Source organism: Thermobia domestica, chromosome 15, assembly GCF_964235325.1.
Source record: "Thermobia domestica chromosome 15, izTheDome1.hap1.1, whole genome shotgun sequence".
NCBI classification, from domain to species: domain Eukaryota; kingdom Metazoa; phylum Arthropoda; class Insecta; order Zygentoma; family Lepismatidae; genus Thermobia; species Thermobia domestica.
The window spans coordinates 88,939,176-88,953,184 of record NC_137468.1 but is presented as its reverse complement, the minus strand read 5'-3'; the positions used below and the strand labels follow the sequence as shown (position 1 = coordinate 88,953,184).

Genomic DNA, 14,009 nt, shown 5'->3' with positions numbered 1-14,009 from the left:
ATCTAGGACCAAAATGACTAATAATAAAAAAGTTGTAATGGCTATAAATGAAATTTGATAATGTAATACGGATTTTACAAAAAAAAAAAAAAAAAAAGGAAAAAAGCACAATCAGTTATCTGAAACAAATCCTACTAGTAATCATATACAGAAAATGCAATTAATTTCAATTTTGTATATATATTTCAAACTATTCTACTCTTTAAAACTCCTTAGAGCTATCATTTTAGAGATTTTACAGCTATCATAACCATATTTGATATATCATGTCTAAAGCTCTTACTGAAAAGAGATAACGTATCATGAAGAACCATTCAGGTGAATAAGAACCAGACAACAAAACTAGTATAACCTCCAAAACCACACACCACGTTGAAATAATGAAATACACTATACACTGTTCATTTGTGTTTGGTTGCCACTCAAATATCTCAAATTTAACATAGATTTGTAGTTCAAACAAACTGTATGTTGAACGAATTTAACGATAAGGATGTTCTGGTTGCATTAATATTACATTAATGGAAATGAAATTCATTTTGTAACGTAAATTTTGAAGTGAAGGCACACATTAACCTCAACTGTTATTCTCCCTTCAACTGTACGTGGTACAACGAGAGGGAGGAGTGATGTATTGTGACACTAAGAAAGAAAAATCACATTTACTCACTTTTCACAGTTTTGGAAATATTGAAGTTTGAAAAACGATTAATTATAATCTTTCATAAGTTTATTATAATTTTGAAATATCCATTTCACATAAAAATTTACTTTTCATCGCTGTTTATCTTGGAAAGTCATGAAAAGATTTAGCCTTTCTTTTTTTTCTCTGACGAGAGCGGAAAAGACAGAAGTTAGTTTAAGAAATGATCTAATTATATCATTGGTAACTTTAATTATACAAAAACACGAGGACTGTCTAAAGTGTTAGCTTTTTGTGAATGGATATTTTATGGCATTCCCACAGCATCATAAACATCTCCCTGAGTGTTATAGTTACCAATGAAGCATGCATAGTTCTTATGCATCGATCATCTTAACGAAGTATGCATAGTTTTCGATATGGTGTTGTATTTTCTTTCAATTGACTCAACAGCATAGTCAGATATTTTGCTAGTGCATATGATAACGAGTTTATAGAGTGATAACCGTGCAAAGAGAAATCTTTTGTTGGTGAATTCTCTAAGTCTATATAACAGAGCAGGGACATTTTATTTGAGAGTAATTCCCTTTTAGACATCATCATAAATACGACTTGATTATATTGCTATATTCACTCATCTTTATATAATTCGTGTTGTAGCTTTTCAAAAAATTCTATACTTTTCAATCTACATCAGTTATTTTGTTTTTTGTTTTTTTTTTATCACAATCAGGATTCAATTACTAAAGTCAAATTTAATTTATTTTCACTTAAATCACAACATTTTTAGTTACCCTAAGTGGTTTAAAAGTTTGTCTTTCTTGCATAGAAAATGTCTTTAATCGTTAAAATAATATTATCAGTTTCAACTAGAATTGTATCAGCATGTACTGGAGGTAAATTCTCTATTGCTAATCCTCTTGAAGACATTAACTCCTTCTTACACAAAAACCTACGATTTGGCGCGAATTTTAGACCTTTCGAAAGTAGACAATTTCATTCAATTCATTTGATTCATTCAATTTTACTGTGAACAATTGACTATAGACGGCTTAAGTAGATACTCGTTTCAATCTAATATTGATATTTTGTAAGCCTAGAGTGCAAATTGGATGTTATAACCTTCATTATAGCAAAAAAAAAAACGTTTCTAATCTAATTCTGTGCTTAAGGCAGGTGTATTATTCAGGACTAACAGCTTCGTACATTTCCTTATTACCAAGGCGAATGTTTAACAGGAAGTTTTGTGTTGGTGTTCTTTCAGTGGATATATCATTGCCTCTGTTGTATTATTTTTGTAATACTTCTATAACTCTGCAAGAATCAAAAATATATTTTTATCTTCCAGACCATGCTCGGCAGTGATACTAAACTGTTCATTAAATGGAGAAGCTTTCGAATGTTGTAAATATGTCGGGAAGATTTCAACGGATCTTGGCCCGTGTTATGTGTTCAACTCAAGACAAGCAAGGTAAAACGTGTCTATTACGAAACAGCTTAAATAATAGGAATTCGAATAAAAACACAAGACAGATTGTGTTGGTTATCACTCTCTTTTTTCAACTAATTTGCATCTTTATTTGTCATGTTGAAAGATATGTTGATGTAAAACATTGACATCTTTGGTTCTATTTATTTAGTAGTAAGATGATCACTTAGACGTAGTTTTGTGCCTCTTGGTCTGTGAGTTGCTCAGTTAGGGTTCATGGTTCTTGGAAAGGGTACCATGGTCCAGGATGCCGTAGGATCAACCAATCTAACTTTTGAAAATCAGTATGTTGACCCACTCCCTTCAATTTTAGGAGGAGTGTCTTGGTTTTCCCTTGAATTTTGAGAACTGTCAAAATTTTAGGTTAGGTGTGGTAATATATAAAGGTATGCACATCTGTAAGTTTGGTTGGACATATCGTTCCCTTCTATGGGCAAATAAATTGTCAAAAATTTAAGTTTGAGAGATTATTGTACATGCTTTATCGTTTTAGATGAGGGTTAATAACGTTAATACCCTCTAGCCTGAATGAGTAGAGGGTATTTCGTAAGATATGGGTGCATAGTGTTTGCATTTCTAATTTCGGGATAGGTATGTTGCCTAAAATTAATAAGTTAATAAAATTATGGCAAATAACTTAAAGTCATTGAAATTTTCTTAAAATTTAGAAATTACCAAACTTAAAAACGGGGTATAGTAGTGCAATAATTCTATTTTTTTTGGGGGGGGTCAATCTCGATTTCTTCTGTAGATAAGAACAACGTCAGGAAAATAATTTTCTGAGGTTTTTGGCCGAAACGATACTCCTCGATGAAGTTTACTCTGTTCAATGATTTGTTCAGTTGTGCTATATACCCCTAGAATATGGGTGCAAACAGAGTGTTTTGTTTTGTGTTGGTCCTCTGGAGGCGAACATACTTTCTGACTATTTTTGCTTTTATAAGTAAAAGTCATCTTAAAACAAATTGGAAATTGAACAGGTTCGAGATTGATGATTGTATTCTTAATATGTTAGCGTATATGTTACAGCAATTTGACAATCCTGGGTTCGATACTGTTAGCGAAGCCCTGGTTCGATTGTGCTGCTAACATATGTGGTTCAGATCTCACGTTAAGTAAAATATGATATCTAATGCAGTCATAGAATGAAAAGAGAGGTAAAACTTCAAATGAATAATTTAATTAGAATATTCTGTAATTTCATTTTAGGTTTGTGAAATTCTTTCATTTCTTACATTAAAAAATGAAGACTTTTTTTTAAAAAAAATTAGAATTCTTTATTAATTTTTTCTTCTTAGTAGTAGATCCACAATCTTAGTGGTACAATAAATAGACTATAGGAATAGAAATAACATAATAAAATCTCCAGAAATGTAGAAAAGATTGAGCATATTTGGTTTAGATTATGCCACAAAAAATGTCTGAAATCACTTTTACATTATTAAAAGTGCGCTTAACGCTTGTAGTTATGATATTGTTCGGTTGTCTCTGTTACACTAGAGAAGAAACACCTCTTCCATCTCCCTTCTGGGCAGCAAGGTGTCAAGTACTGACGAAACGATGCCACGCTGGATCGCAATAGATATTTGTTGTATTAAAAAAGATGTTGAATGAACATCTCCAGAAACGACAGAAATGCGTCTGCCTTCCTCTCTGATAAAATCCAGGCCTCTAGGACCCCATGCCCCACTAGTCTCAATGGCTATTGAAGCAAAAATAAATTTATCTAGATTATTGTATTTCCTTTCCTTTTCTACTTCTCTACGTCTAGCAACTTCTACAGCATTCATAGCAGTCAATGGGAGACTTGAGTGGGCAAATGTGTCTGGACAAGTAAAGTTCCATACAAGTGATTTGCCTCTCATCCAAGGTATTGTCATGCTATCGGGTCATTTACAATCGGAACGACAACAATCCGACGGTTCATTTGTGGAAGGAATTCCGGCCATGGAGAGGTTCGCAAAATTATATCATTAACAGAGGAGTGCCTGGAGTTTCTATCAATGTTCTTCACGAATGAAAGTAAATGCAGGCCGCATTGGGTAACTTGATCCCTGCAGGCTGGACAGCTATGTGGCTCACAAACAGTCTTAAGGCTACTGCGATGCGAAATGTTTCATTAGACATGTGAAGACCTAATAGGGAGGAAAGTAGTGCATTCAACCGTGCCTCAGCATGAGCGGATGAAGTCTGACTTTTCCTCTGGAACAGCAACGGATTATAAAAGACGTTCATGGTATAATGTGCTGCAATTGGCGTTTACCAAGATGCCTAAGAACCTCTTTGCTGATTTCTGGAATCTGATTTCTGATATCTGTTATATTTTTCCATTTGTTAAAACCTTCTTGAACTGTTCCATATGGGTCTAGGTGGTAACCTTCTGGAAGTAGAGCCTCGACTAAAGAGATCCGTGGTAGGGCGCTAAAAAGGTAGGAATAGTCATATCAACGGTTGGTCGAATACCAAGACCCCCTAATTTAACAGGTAAGGACGCTTGCATCCAAGAGTCGTCACTTAATGAGCAGTTCAAAATTGATTCCAGACCCATTTTGAGGATATGATCATATTTCTCCAGTAGTGGAGTCTCAATCCAAGATGGAAAACACCATAAAAAGTAGTTTAATCTTGGGATTGACAAAAAAGCACGTAGAAGATAAAAGCTGCATGTGCTAAAATCGAGTCAAGACGAGACAAAAAATATTCTAATTTGGATATTTTGTTTAATAGCACATTTGTAAATGCTTGCTTTGTGAGGCAGCACCTAGAAGACGCGCATCATGTTTAGTTACGAGACGTATTCCTGGGGCCTCTTCTTCAAATCTTCTGAATAATAGGTCGAATGTGGCTTCATCGGATTCAAGAAAACCAACTCCACATTTTGAAAAATTCAAATTTAAGCCTAGAGCAGGTTCCTTCTCATTTATATGTGTTAACGTTGAAAGAACTGCTTTGTGTTTGTCAGCAATAGTCCCATCATCCAAATACCAGACGTTTAGAAGACATTTTATTTTTGTATATTAGTTGTGTTGTACGACTTTTATATGAAATATCCTCAATCTTGATGATCATTAACGATTGCCCTTGGACAAAACATTTTAGTTTTAGCGGCTACCATATGATCCTTTCAGTACAGCGATAAATATTTTTTACGTTTATATTAATAATTAGAATTTAAAACGCTTAAAACGTAATGCAAACATTACTTTATTGCTAATACAGTAGAGCGTCGATTATCCGAACGTCGGTCAACCGAACGACCGCTTAACCGAACTGTGTACTCGCTCGCACCTGTTACTCTCCCACCCTACCGTCCATCATCCCCCTCACTCCCAAACCAAGTTTCCCACAGAAGTCACCGCACTGAGCCACCGCTGGCGGAACATTGCTTCTAATGGGGCCTTCATAAGGCGCTACTGACCGGCCAAGCCGCCAGTCGCTGTTTTTCAACAATCAGCACACTTCTGTCGGTTTGGCACTGGCTGTAGAAGTAGCGGCAGTATCAAAGCTGTTCACAGCAACAGCTGCGCCAGCTTAGAGTTGAGGCGTGCCGCTCCGCGCATGGCAAATAAACATGTACAGTTCGATTATCCGAACAAACCAGTTTTCCGAACAACCATGTCCCCCAATTACTTCGGATAATTGACGCTCTACTGTACTTCTGAATTCATAGTTTTTGGTTTTGTGTCTAAAGGATTATTTAACAGCAGATGATATATAAAATGGACGTTAAATTTACTTATACACCTGATTGTTCAAAAGGTTATTATTGTTGTCGGAGACAGAGACCTACGAAAGTAGTAGTATTGCTATTGTTTGGCTTTCACATTAAGCTGTAGCTCAATGCAACATTAAATGGAGTGTTATAATGCCACGTTTCACACGCCACGTCAAGACGAGCTGCGAATATTTGGCCATTTAGATGGACTATCACTGGTGGCCACATGACTCGTATTATGCTCAATTCCAGACTTTCTCTTAGTTCTCATGCACGAAGTAGACTTTCAAGGTTGTCTTTCGATCTTACTTGTCCGTAGGTATACAGTCTCTAGACATACGGGGAATGGGATACAACTGAATTCTTTTGTGCCTACTAGTTAACAAACTGGGCGAGGCAACATTGATAGCGAGCCAAGGCCTACATGCTCTGCAAACATGGAGCCTGAGCGTGGTAAGACAATCTCACTTCCCTCTATACAGGTACCAACTACGGAATCTCGCGCTTTGACGAAAGACAACAGAGTAAAACCAAAAATCTGGGAGCCTCAAATGAACGCAGGGAAAAATTTGATTGCTCCCGACAATCCCTAGCCCTATCGTTCAATGGCCGCCGCCATAAATGTAAAGGTACTCCGAATACGTTGTGATACCCTGTATCTTATGCCGCATCCAATGGTACAAGAACGTCACATTTGAATTTGAGATCAACTCTTACCTTGGTTGAATTCCTCCCTTTCTCTGTGTGCAGAAACTGGTACGCATATCACTAGTATGGGTACTTTTCCCTATTTGCCCTTCGGATACCTTCCAAGCATAGAATGTCTCCCTGCAGTAGAGTCACCCAGACTACCCCTTCTTTTACGTGTTGAAGTATCACGTACAAATTGAGATACTTGTTCTCTCCTCCAGGACCCAACAGTGTGTGTAAGTCACCATTTGGGAGAAATGCCAACACCATAATAATCAAAGAAACATTAAGATTTAAGCCAGCAGCAATCAATCACTAAGAAATAATGTTTGCGCAATTTTTGAGTGCTGCAATCATTAAATTATTTTTTATAAAAAGCAATGGATTTACCTCATCAGAGTGGAGTGATTTTCCCATAAGAAAAAATTAGTTTGAATTAGTTTGAACTTTTCTTTAAAAACCTGGAACACAGAACTTTTTCTTATTCAAGTTCTGGAAAACTATGAGAAAGAATTTTGCTTCTAACTTTTTTCTTATACATTACCTCTGATCATTCTGTATTGCAAACTTTTCTTTAATTTATAAAAAGAAACTGAAAGAGAGTCTTTTGAGCAGGGTTTTTAGTATTAAGAAAATAATGTTTCCGAAATATAACTGCACATGTAATATTTTATTGGTAAAGTGTGTTTCAGAAAGATGAATCTACTTCGTTTTTCAGGACGTGAAATAAAATATACAATTTTTCAAACAACACATATATTTTTTACAAAATACTTTTAAGTGCTTCTAGTGTACAGTTCATTTCCGAAATCTTGAAACTGAGGCGAACGTTCTCTTATTCCTCCTCGATCGTGTGCGTGGTAATGTACACAGTATGTATGCAAGTCCATTTTTCATTTGTTAAGTGGTTATTGTGTATTTGAGATTTCTCTTTGTAAATGTTAGGTGGTAGACATATAAGAACTTTCCCCTTCCTTACGTCTGTAGCAGAGACAATTGAATGTACAGGAATAAAGCTTTTTGCATAAACTACTTTTAATTTCAAAATGACTATTGATTATGTAAAACCAAGGGAAAGTTGAATTGTCAATCATTTTACTACCTTTAAAAATAGGCTATGAATTATCATATTTCATGAAAATCTGGCTCGTATTCATATATATGAAACTAAAATTAATTTGACAAGCCTATCTAAGTTGGAATGTCAGTTCTAGATACATCTAAAATCTGCCTGTATATCTTCTACTACAATGAGTTAAAGAAAATTTATGGATATAAAGGGAAATTACACTGTGCAACACGAAATCTGTCCTTCACTTGGAAATATGTTTTCTTATGTATTTCTGCGTGAAAAAGGCAAATATCTGATTACATGTCATATATCACGTACCAATTTTGTGAAAAATTGAAAAGTTTGAAATTTTGTACTGTGAAATCCCGTATTTTTACGGGATGTGATGAAGTATGATCAAAGTTTGGTTTGGTTATTGGAATTTAGCGTATCTTTTTAGCAGCGAGGCTATATGAGACGTCGGATTACAGTTTAAGGTTAAATCTGAGCCTCCGTGTCGCTCAATGTTATAATAGCAGGAATCAAACTCGAGAGCCCATGCACCGAAGGCGCACATGCTACCCACTAGATCAGTGGGGAAGCATAAATGTGTTTAAGATAAAATATTTTGCATATATAATATACCTTACAATATACGCTCATTTAAACATCATCCAAGCGACAATTTTTCTTCTTTACAGAAGGCTGCTTAAAAAGGAGTTCTCCTTATCTCCAATTTTCTCCTACTGCGTAAGAGTCTTTTTCCGCGTTATAATAGGGAACAAACACTAGTTTCTCATATTTCTCCTCACTCTTTATCTTCCTTTCAGGTAGTACCCCATTAACATCTAGTGATAAGCGAGTTCAGATTTGTGTTGCCTAACTCTGCTACCAGATGTTCTAGCATTTGAGTAATTTTTGGTTCAGTTGTGTTGTTATTTACTAAATGTGTTTCGTTTGGAGTGGTCGGATTTGTCGCGTTGTGTCTTTTTGTGGTAGTGTTTATGCATCTGGATTTCAAGAAAGTGCAATGCAGTGGAGTGCAGTGGAGTGCGTGCATGTAAAACAAACTTGACTTATTTTGTTATATGTGTGCTGAGATTAGATTTAAAACTCAAAAAAGTAGCCTTACACATTTAGTGAAAAAGGCTTATGAACTGTACTTTGGCTGTAGGATTGGAGATCAGGATAAGTCTTGGGCCCCATACATATGTTGCACTACGTGTTTCAGGAATTTGAGAAGCTGGCTACAAGGAAAACGTATTTCTATTAAATTTGCTGCTCCTATGATATGGCGCGAACAAATGGATCATGTAACTGACTGTTACTTTTGTTTGACTAATTTAAAGGGTTTTCCCTCTAAATCTAAATATATGATCCAGTACCCTAATTTAAAGTCAGCTACCCGACCAATTCCTCATAGTGAAGATCTTCCAGTACCTAAACCTCCAAAACATTACATAATTGATTCGGAAGAAGATACCTCAGAATTTCCAAGCAGCACAGAAGATTAGGACTTTGAGCCTTCTACATCCCAGTCAACATTACCTCATTTGACCACACAAAAATAACTTAACGATCCTGTACGACACTTAAATCTTCCTAAAAGAAAAGCGGAATTGTTGGGCTCCAGGCTTCAAGATTGGAATCTCTTAGATCTAGGTGTTAAAATAAGTTTATTTGGAGCACGACAAAGTAATTTTGAGGACTGTTTTGTTGAAAATGGAGGCATTGCTTATTGCAAAGATGTAGATGGCTTATTTCAGTCTTTAGGACATGAACATAGCCCAAACGATTCTCGCTTGTTTATTGACAGCTCGAAACTAAGTCTGAAGGCAGTGCTTCTCCATATTGGAAATGTTCATCCATCTGTTTCTGTAGCATATGCGGCTCATGCAAAGAAGACGTATGAAGTTATGAGTGCGATATAGGAATTCATTGAATACAGAAAATTCAAATGTCATGTGTAGGGGGACTTGAAAGTTATTGGTATTCTCACTGGAATGCAACAAGAATACATCAAATATTTTTGTTTTTTTATGTGACTGGGATACCCTTGACAAAGTAAACCACTACGCCCGTAAATACTGACCTCAAAGACGAGATTTCATTCCCGGCCCCAAGAACGTATTTCGTACACCAATTGTTAACCCTCAAGATGTATTCTTGCCACCACTACATATCAAGCTTGGGTTGATGAAGATTTTTGTTAAACCACTAGATAGAGAAGGTATTGCTTTTACACACCATAAGGAGAAATTCCTAAACTTAAGACGTGGGGCAAAAATTAAACAAGGAGTATTTGTTGGTCCACAGATTAAAAGTCATGCAGGCTGAAGACTTTGAAACTAAACTCTCTGAAATTGAGAAATTAGCTTGGCTGTCATTTAAATCGGTATGTTCAGGTTTTCTTGGAAATGTAAAGGATGAAAATTATGAAGCTATTGTTAGTGACATGGTCCGCAGATGTCAACTCATGGGATGCAATATGTCATTAAAATTACACTTTTTGCATTCACATCTCGAATTTTCCCCTCATAACCTCAGCGCAGTAAGTGATGAACACGGAGAACGGTTTCATCAGGACATTGCCACATTTGAAAAGTGTTGCTGTGGAAAATGGACTCAAAGTATGGTTGCTGAGTATTGCTGGTCTATTGTCAGAGAGATTCCAGAAGATGTCTACAAGCGTAAGCGACCAAAGAAAGTATTTGAAATGGTAAATCAGCAAAATTTAATATTAGTATAATACGAATTCATAGCTTACATTGGATAGTAAATATATGTAAATATGTAAATTTCGTATAACGTGTTTTGGCTTGCCCAACAGAAACATAATCTGATGGAACATTTTGATTTTTACCCATGAATTCAGCACCTGTCATTTAGTTAAAATCACATAATTTCATTTGAAGGAAAGAAAAAAGTTTAAGTTTCTTGCACAGTGTTTTTAATGAATAATACCTATTCTGTTATAGTGCGTATTGAATCAGAAAATGTATATTAAGATACGTATGAGCATTTAGATACATTTGATTACCAAGAAAATAATGAACATGAGTTCAAACAGTTGAACAAGGTACAAGGAAAATTTAAAGATAAGCTAAAAGATTTTGTAATAGAAAAGGTTTTAGATCTTAAATCAAAATTGTATGCTAAACTGTATGTACGAAAACGGAAGATAGAGATAATGAAGAATATGCAAAGGAAAGGAAGATCAAGTAAGAATACCAGAAGAAATAAAATTTAATATTGTTAAATTAGAAATAGCCTTGAAGAATTGTGAAGATGTATCTTAGAAGGCAAGGAATTGTTCAAAATACGAAACACAATTCGAAGTAAAAATCACAATGTATATTCAGTAGAAGGAAAAAATAGCATTAAGCTCCCCTGATGATCAAAGATACGTATTATAAATTGGAATACACATTCTAGCTTGGGTAGATTTTAAGATAGGTTTAAAGAAAGAAAAAATAATAACAAAATTAAAAGAATTAGAACAAGGCAAGAAAAATAAAATAGAGAATAGAATAATTAAATTAAATAAACGTGTTTAGGTTTAACTCTTTAGATATAAGTATTTTATAGCTGTAGTTTATAGCAGTGTTGGGCAAATTTCAATTGAATTAACAATTAACAATTAATCTGTAAATTTAATTGTTAATTGCAATTAACAATTGAAATAAGTAATGGTTAATTGTTAATTGCAGTTGGCCATTAAAAAAGGAGAATCAATTGCAATTGATCAATTGATTGAAAGTAATTGCAGTGGAAAGTAATTGCAATTGAATTCTGTAATTCAATTGCAATTGAAATTAATTGGCAATTGATTCAATTGCAATTGATTTCCACAGCAATTACTTTCAATTGATTGATCAATTGCAATTGATTTTCACTGATTAATTTTCAACACTGTAGTTCAGAGAGGGCGTGGGGCAATGAAAACTTTAGCCACGACCAATTGACTCACCACCAGTCGTGACCCACGACCCACCGTGACCCACTCTGACCCACCACCCACCATAAACCACTCTTACCCACTGTGACCCACAGACCCACCAAAACCCATTGTCATCAACTCTGACCCATGATTCATGCCTCTACTGACTAAAGAGTTTAAACTTGTAATAAATCAAGCCTATAAAATTATCACTCATCGGAGTTTGAATTTTTACGATCAATAGCTCAAGCACCGCACTAATACAATAACGGCGGATCTGACCTTTCTAATATAAATAAAATAAAGTTTGTTCGTGTGTCTATCTGTCTATCTTTGTGCGACCTGTGGACGAGACGAGTGGACCGAAACTTTTCAAAATTTGGTCACGGGTAGCTTGGTCTAGGCCCCAGACCAAGACGAAGAGTTTTTTTTTTTTAATTCCTTACTAGGGGGTCTCCAGGGGACGTTTACCGGGACCGGGCTGGGGACCAGACGAATCGACCGAGAGTTACCAAATTTTGGTCAAAGATACCTTGGTTCAGGTCCCACACCAAGGCAAAGCTTTTTCGAAAAAAATCGAACCAGGGGGTCTCAGGGGGGCGTTTACCGGGACATGTAAAAGTAGTAGAAAATGACCGATATCAGTGTCGATTTCATAGTTTTCGGGGTAGCTGAGCTCATTGGTGAAACTCAAGACGGCGTTTACTTTCACATTTAGCCCCCATCAGATAAGAAACGGGGGCATTATAACGGGGATCACGAGACATGTAGAAATAATCCACAATGACCGATGTCAAATCCGTAGTTTTCGCGGAGGCTGAGATCAATGGTGATACTTTCATTAGCGAAGATTTTCAAATTTAGCCACCATTGTATGCGGGCCAGGAGTCACCGGGGGTGGGGAATTGTGAGACATGTAAAAATAATGGAAAGTGACCGATATTAGTGTCAAATCCATAGATTTCGCTGTCGCTGAGATGAATTGTGATACTTCCACAGGCGTTGACTTCCAAATACAGCCCTCATTGGCTGTGGGCCAGAGGCATTGTTTTTTTTTTTTTTTTTTTTTTTCAAAATTGGAACCAGAGGATTATAGGGACTTTTACCGGCATATGTAAAAAGTAGTAGAAAATGGCAGATGTTAGTGTCACATTCATAGTTTTCGCGGTATTAGTTGGGGGTTGGTGGGGACCAGAGGAGATTTTTTCACAATACGAACCAAGGGGGTCTGAGGGGGCGTTCACCGGGACATGTAAAAGTACTAGAATTTGTGTCGAATCCATATTTATCGGGGTTGCTCAGACCTATAGTGACACCCCCGATAGTGTTTACGTTCAAATTCAGCCCCCATCGGCCTTCCCAATGAAAACACATATACGTTGTTGGATATATATTCACACAAAATATATCCAATGTTAGAAATGTTTCTTAATTGTTCTCCCGTTGTTCAGTTTGTTTACATTGATATTTTATCTGATCCGTTCGAAGAACGAGCATAACAGCTAGTACGAAATGGTAAAGTGTTTGTTATGGACCAAATTACAATGAATTCAATTATATAGATAATTATTATAATTCGAACTAATAATTATTTCGTTGTTGAACTATAGAGCTCGTCCGTGGCTAAGCGGTTAGCGTACGCGCCTTTGGCGTGGAAGACCCGCGTTCGATTCCCGGCGGGAGCTCATGTGGTTCGGATTCCACGTTAATCAGTAGGTCCATGTCTCATATAGCCTCGCTGCTGACCGGGACGTTAAACCCCAAAATCAACTCAAAATCAAATCAACTTGTTGAATTATACATACTTTTCAGTGGAAAAATGAATAAAATTTAAAAGACCCAAATCAAGTAAACAAAGTAGACCAACGTAAAGGAAAAATGTATAAAATTTTCCATATAATTAAGCTTACAAACTTAAAATTTCCTTGTAATTAAAGCTAAATTTCCATTTTTGTGTCGTTTTGTGCGCCTATTTCCTCGTTTTCTGCGTCACCGGAAATGGGTCAATGTTATCCTACAAATATGGCGGAACAAGTTAATACTGTTCCGTCAGGAACGATTTCGAGGTCGTTTCCTTCACATCGTCTTGTGCGTGTTTTCTACCGTTTTGTAAGCCTATTTCCACGTTTTGTGATTCAATGGTAGTGGGTCAAAATGGGCATTCAATGTGGGAAGAAAACTGATCCACTCTCCCACCAGTATCAAATTTCAAGGTCGTTTTTTTCGCATTGTTTAGTGCATATTTATACCGTTTCTGCGCATACTTTCACGTTTTGTAGGCCAACGAAAATGGGTCAAAGGCGACCTACAAATATGGCAGAGAAAGACATATTCATTCCACTTTCAAGGTCCATTTTGACCCTCTCCCACTGATGCACTAAGCGACACAAATCATGTATAAAAATGTGAAGGAAACGACCTCATTTGATGGTGACGGAACAGCATTAAGTTATTCCGCTATACTTGTAGGCCATTTTGACC

The 14,009-nt window shown here is 36.1% G+C and overlaps 1 protein-coding gene across 1 annotated transcript in view; it reads left to right on the top strand.

The window, feature by feature from the left end:
* The window catches only part of LOC145671556 (uncharacterized), a 94,949-nt gene that overhangs the window by 42,995 nt on the left and 37,945 nt on the right, over positions 1–14,009 (top strand). Inside the window, exon 12 of the mRNA XM_081740744.1 lies at positions 1,992–2,114. Within this exon, the coding sequence (XP_081596870.1) occupies positions 1,992–2,114 (123 nt within the window). The remainder of the gene's footprint in view (positions 1–1,991; positions 2,115–14,009) is intronic.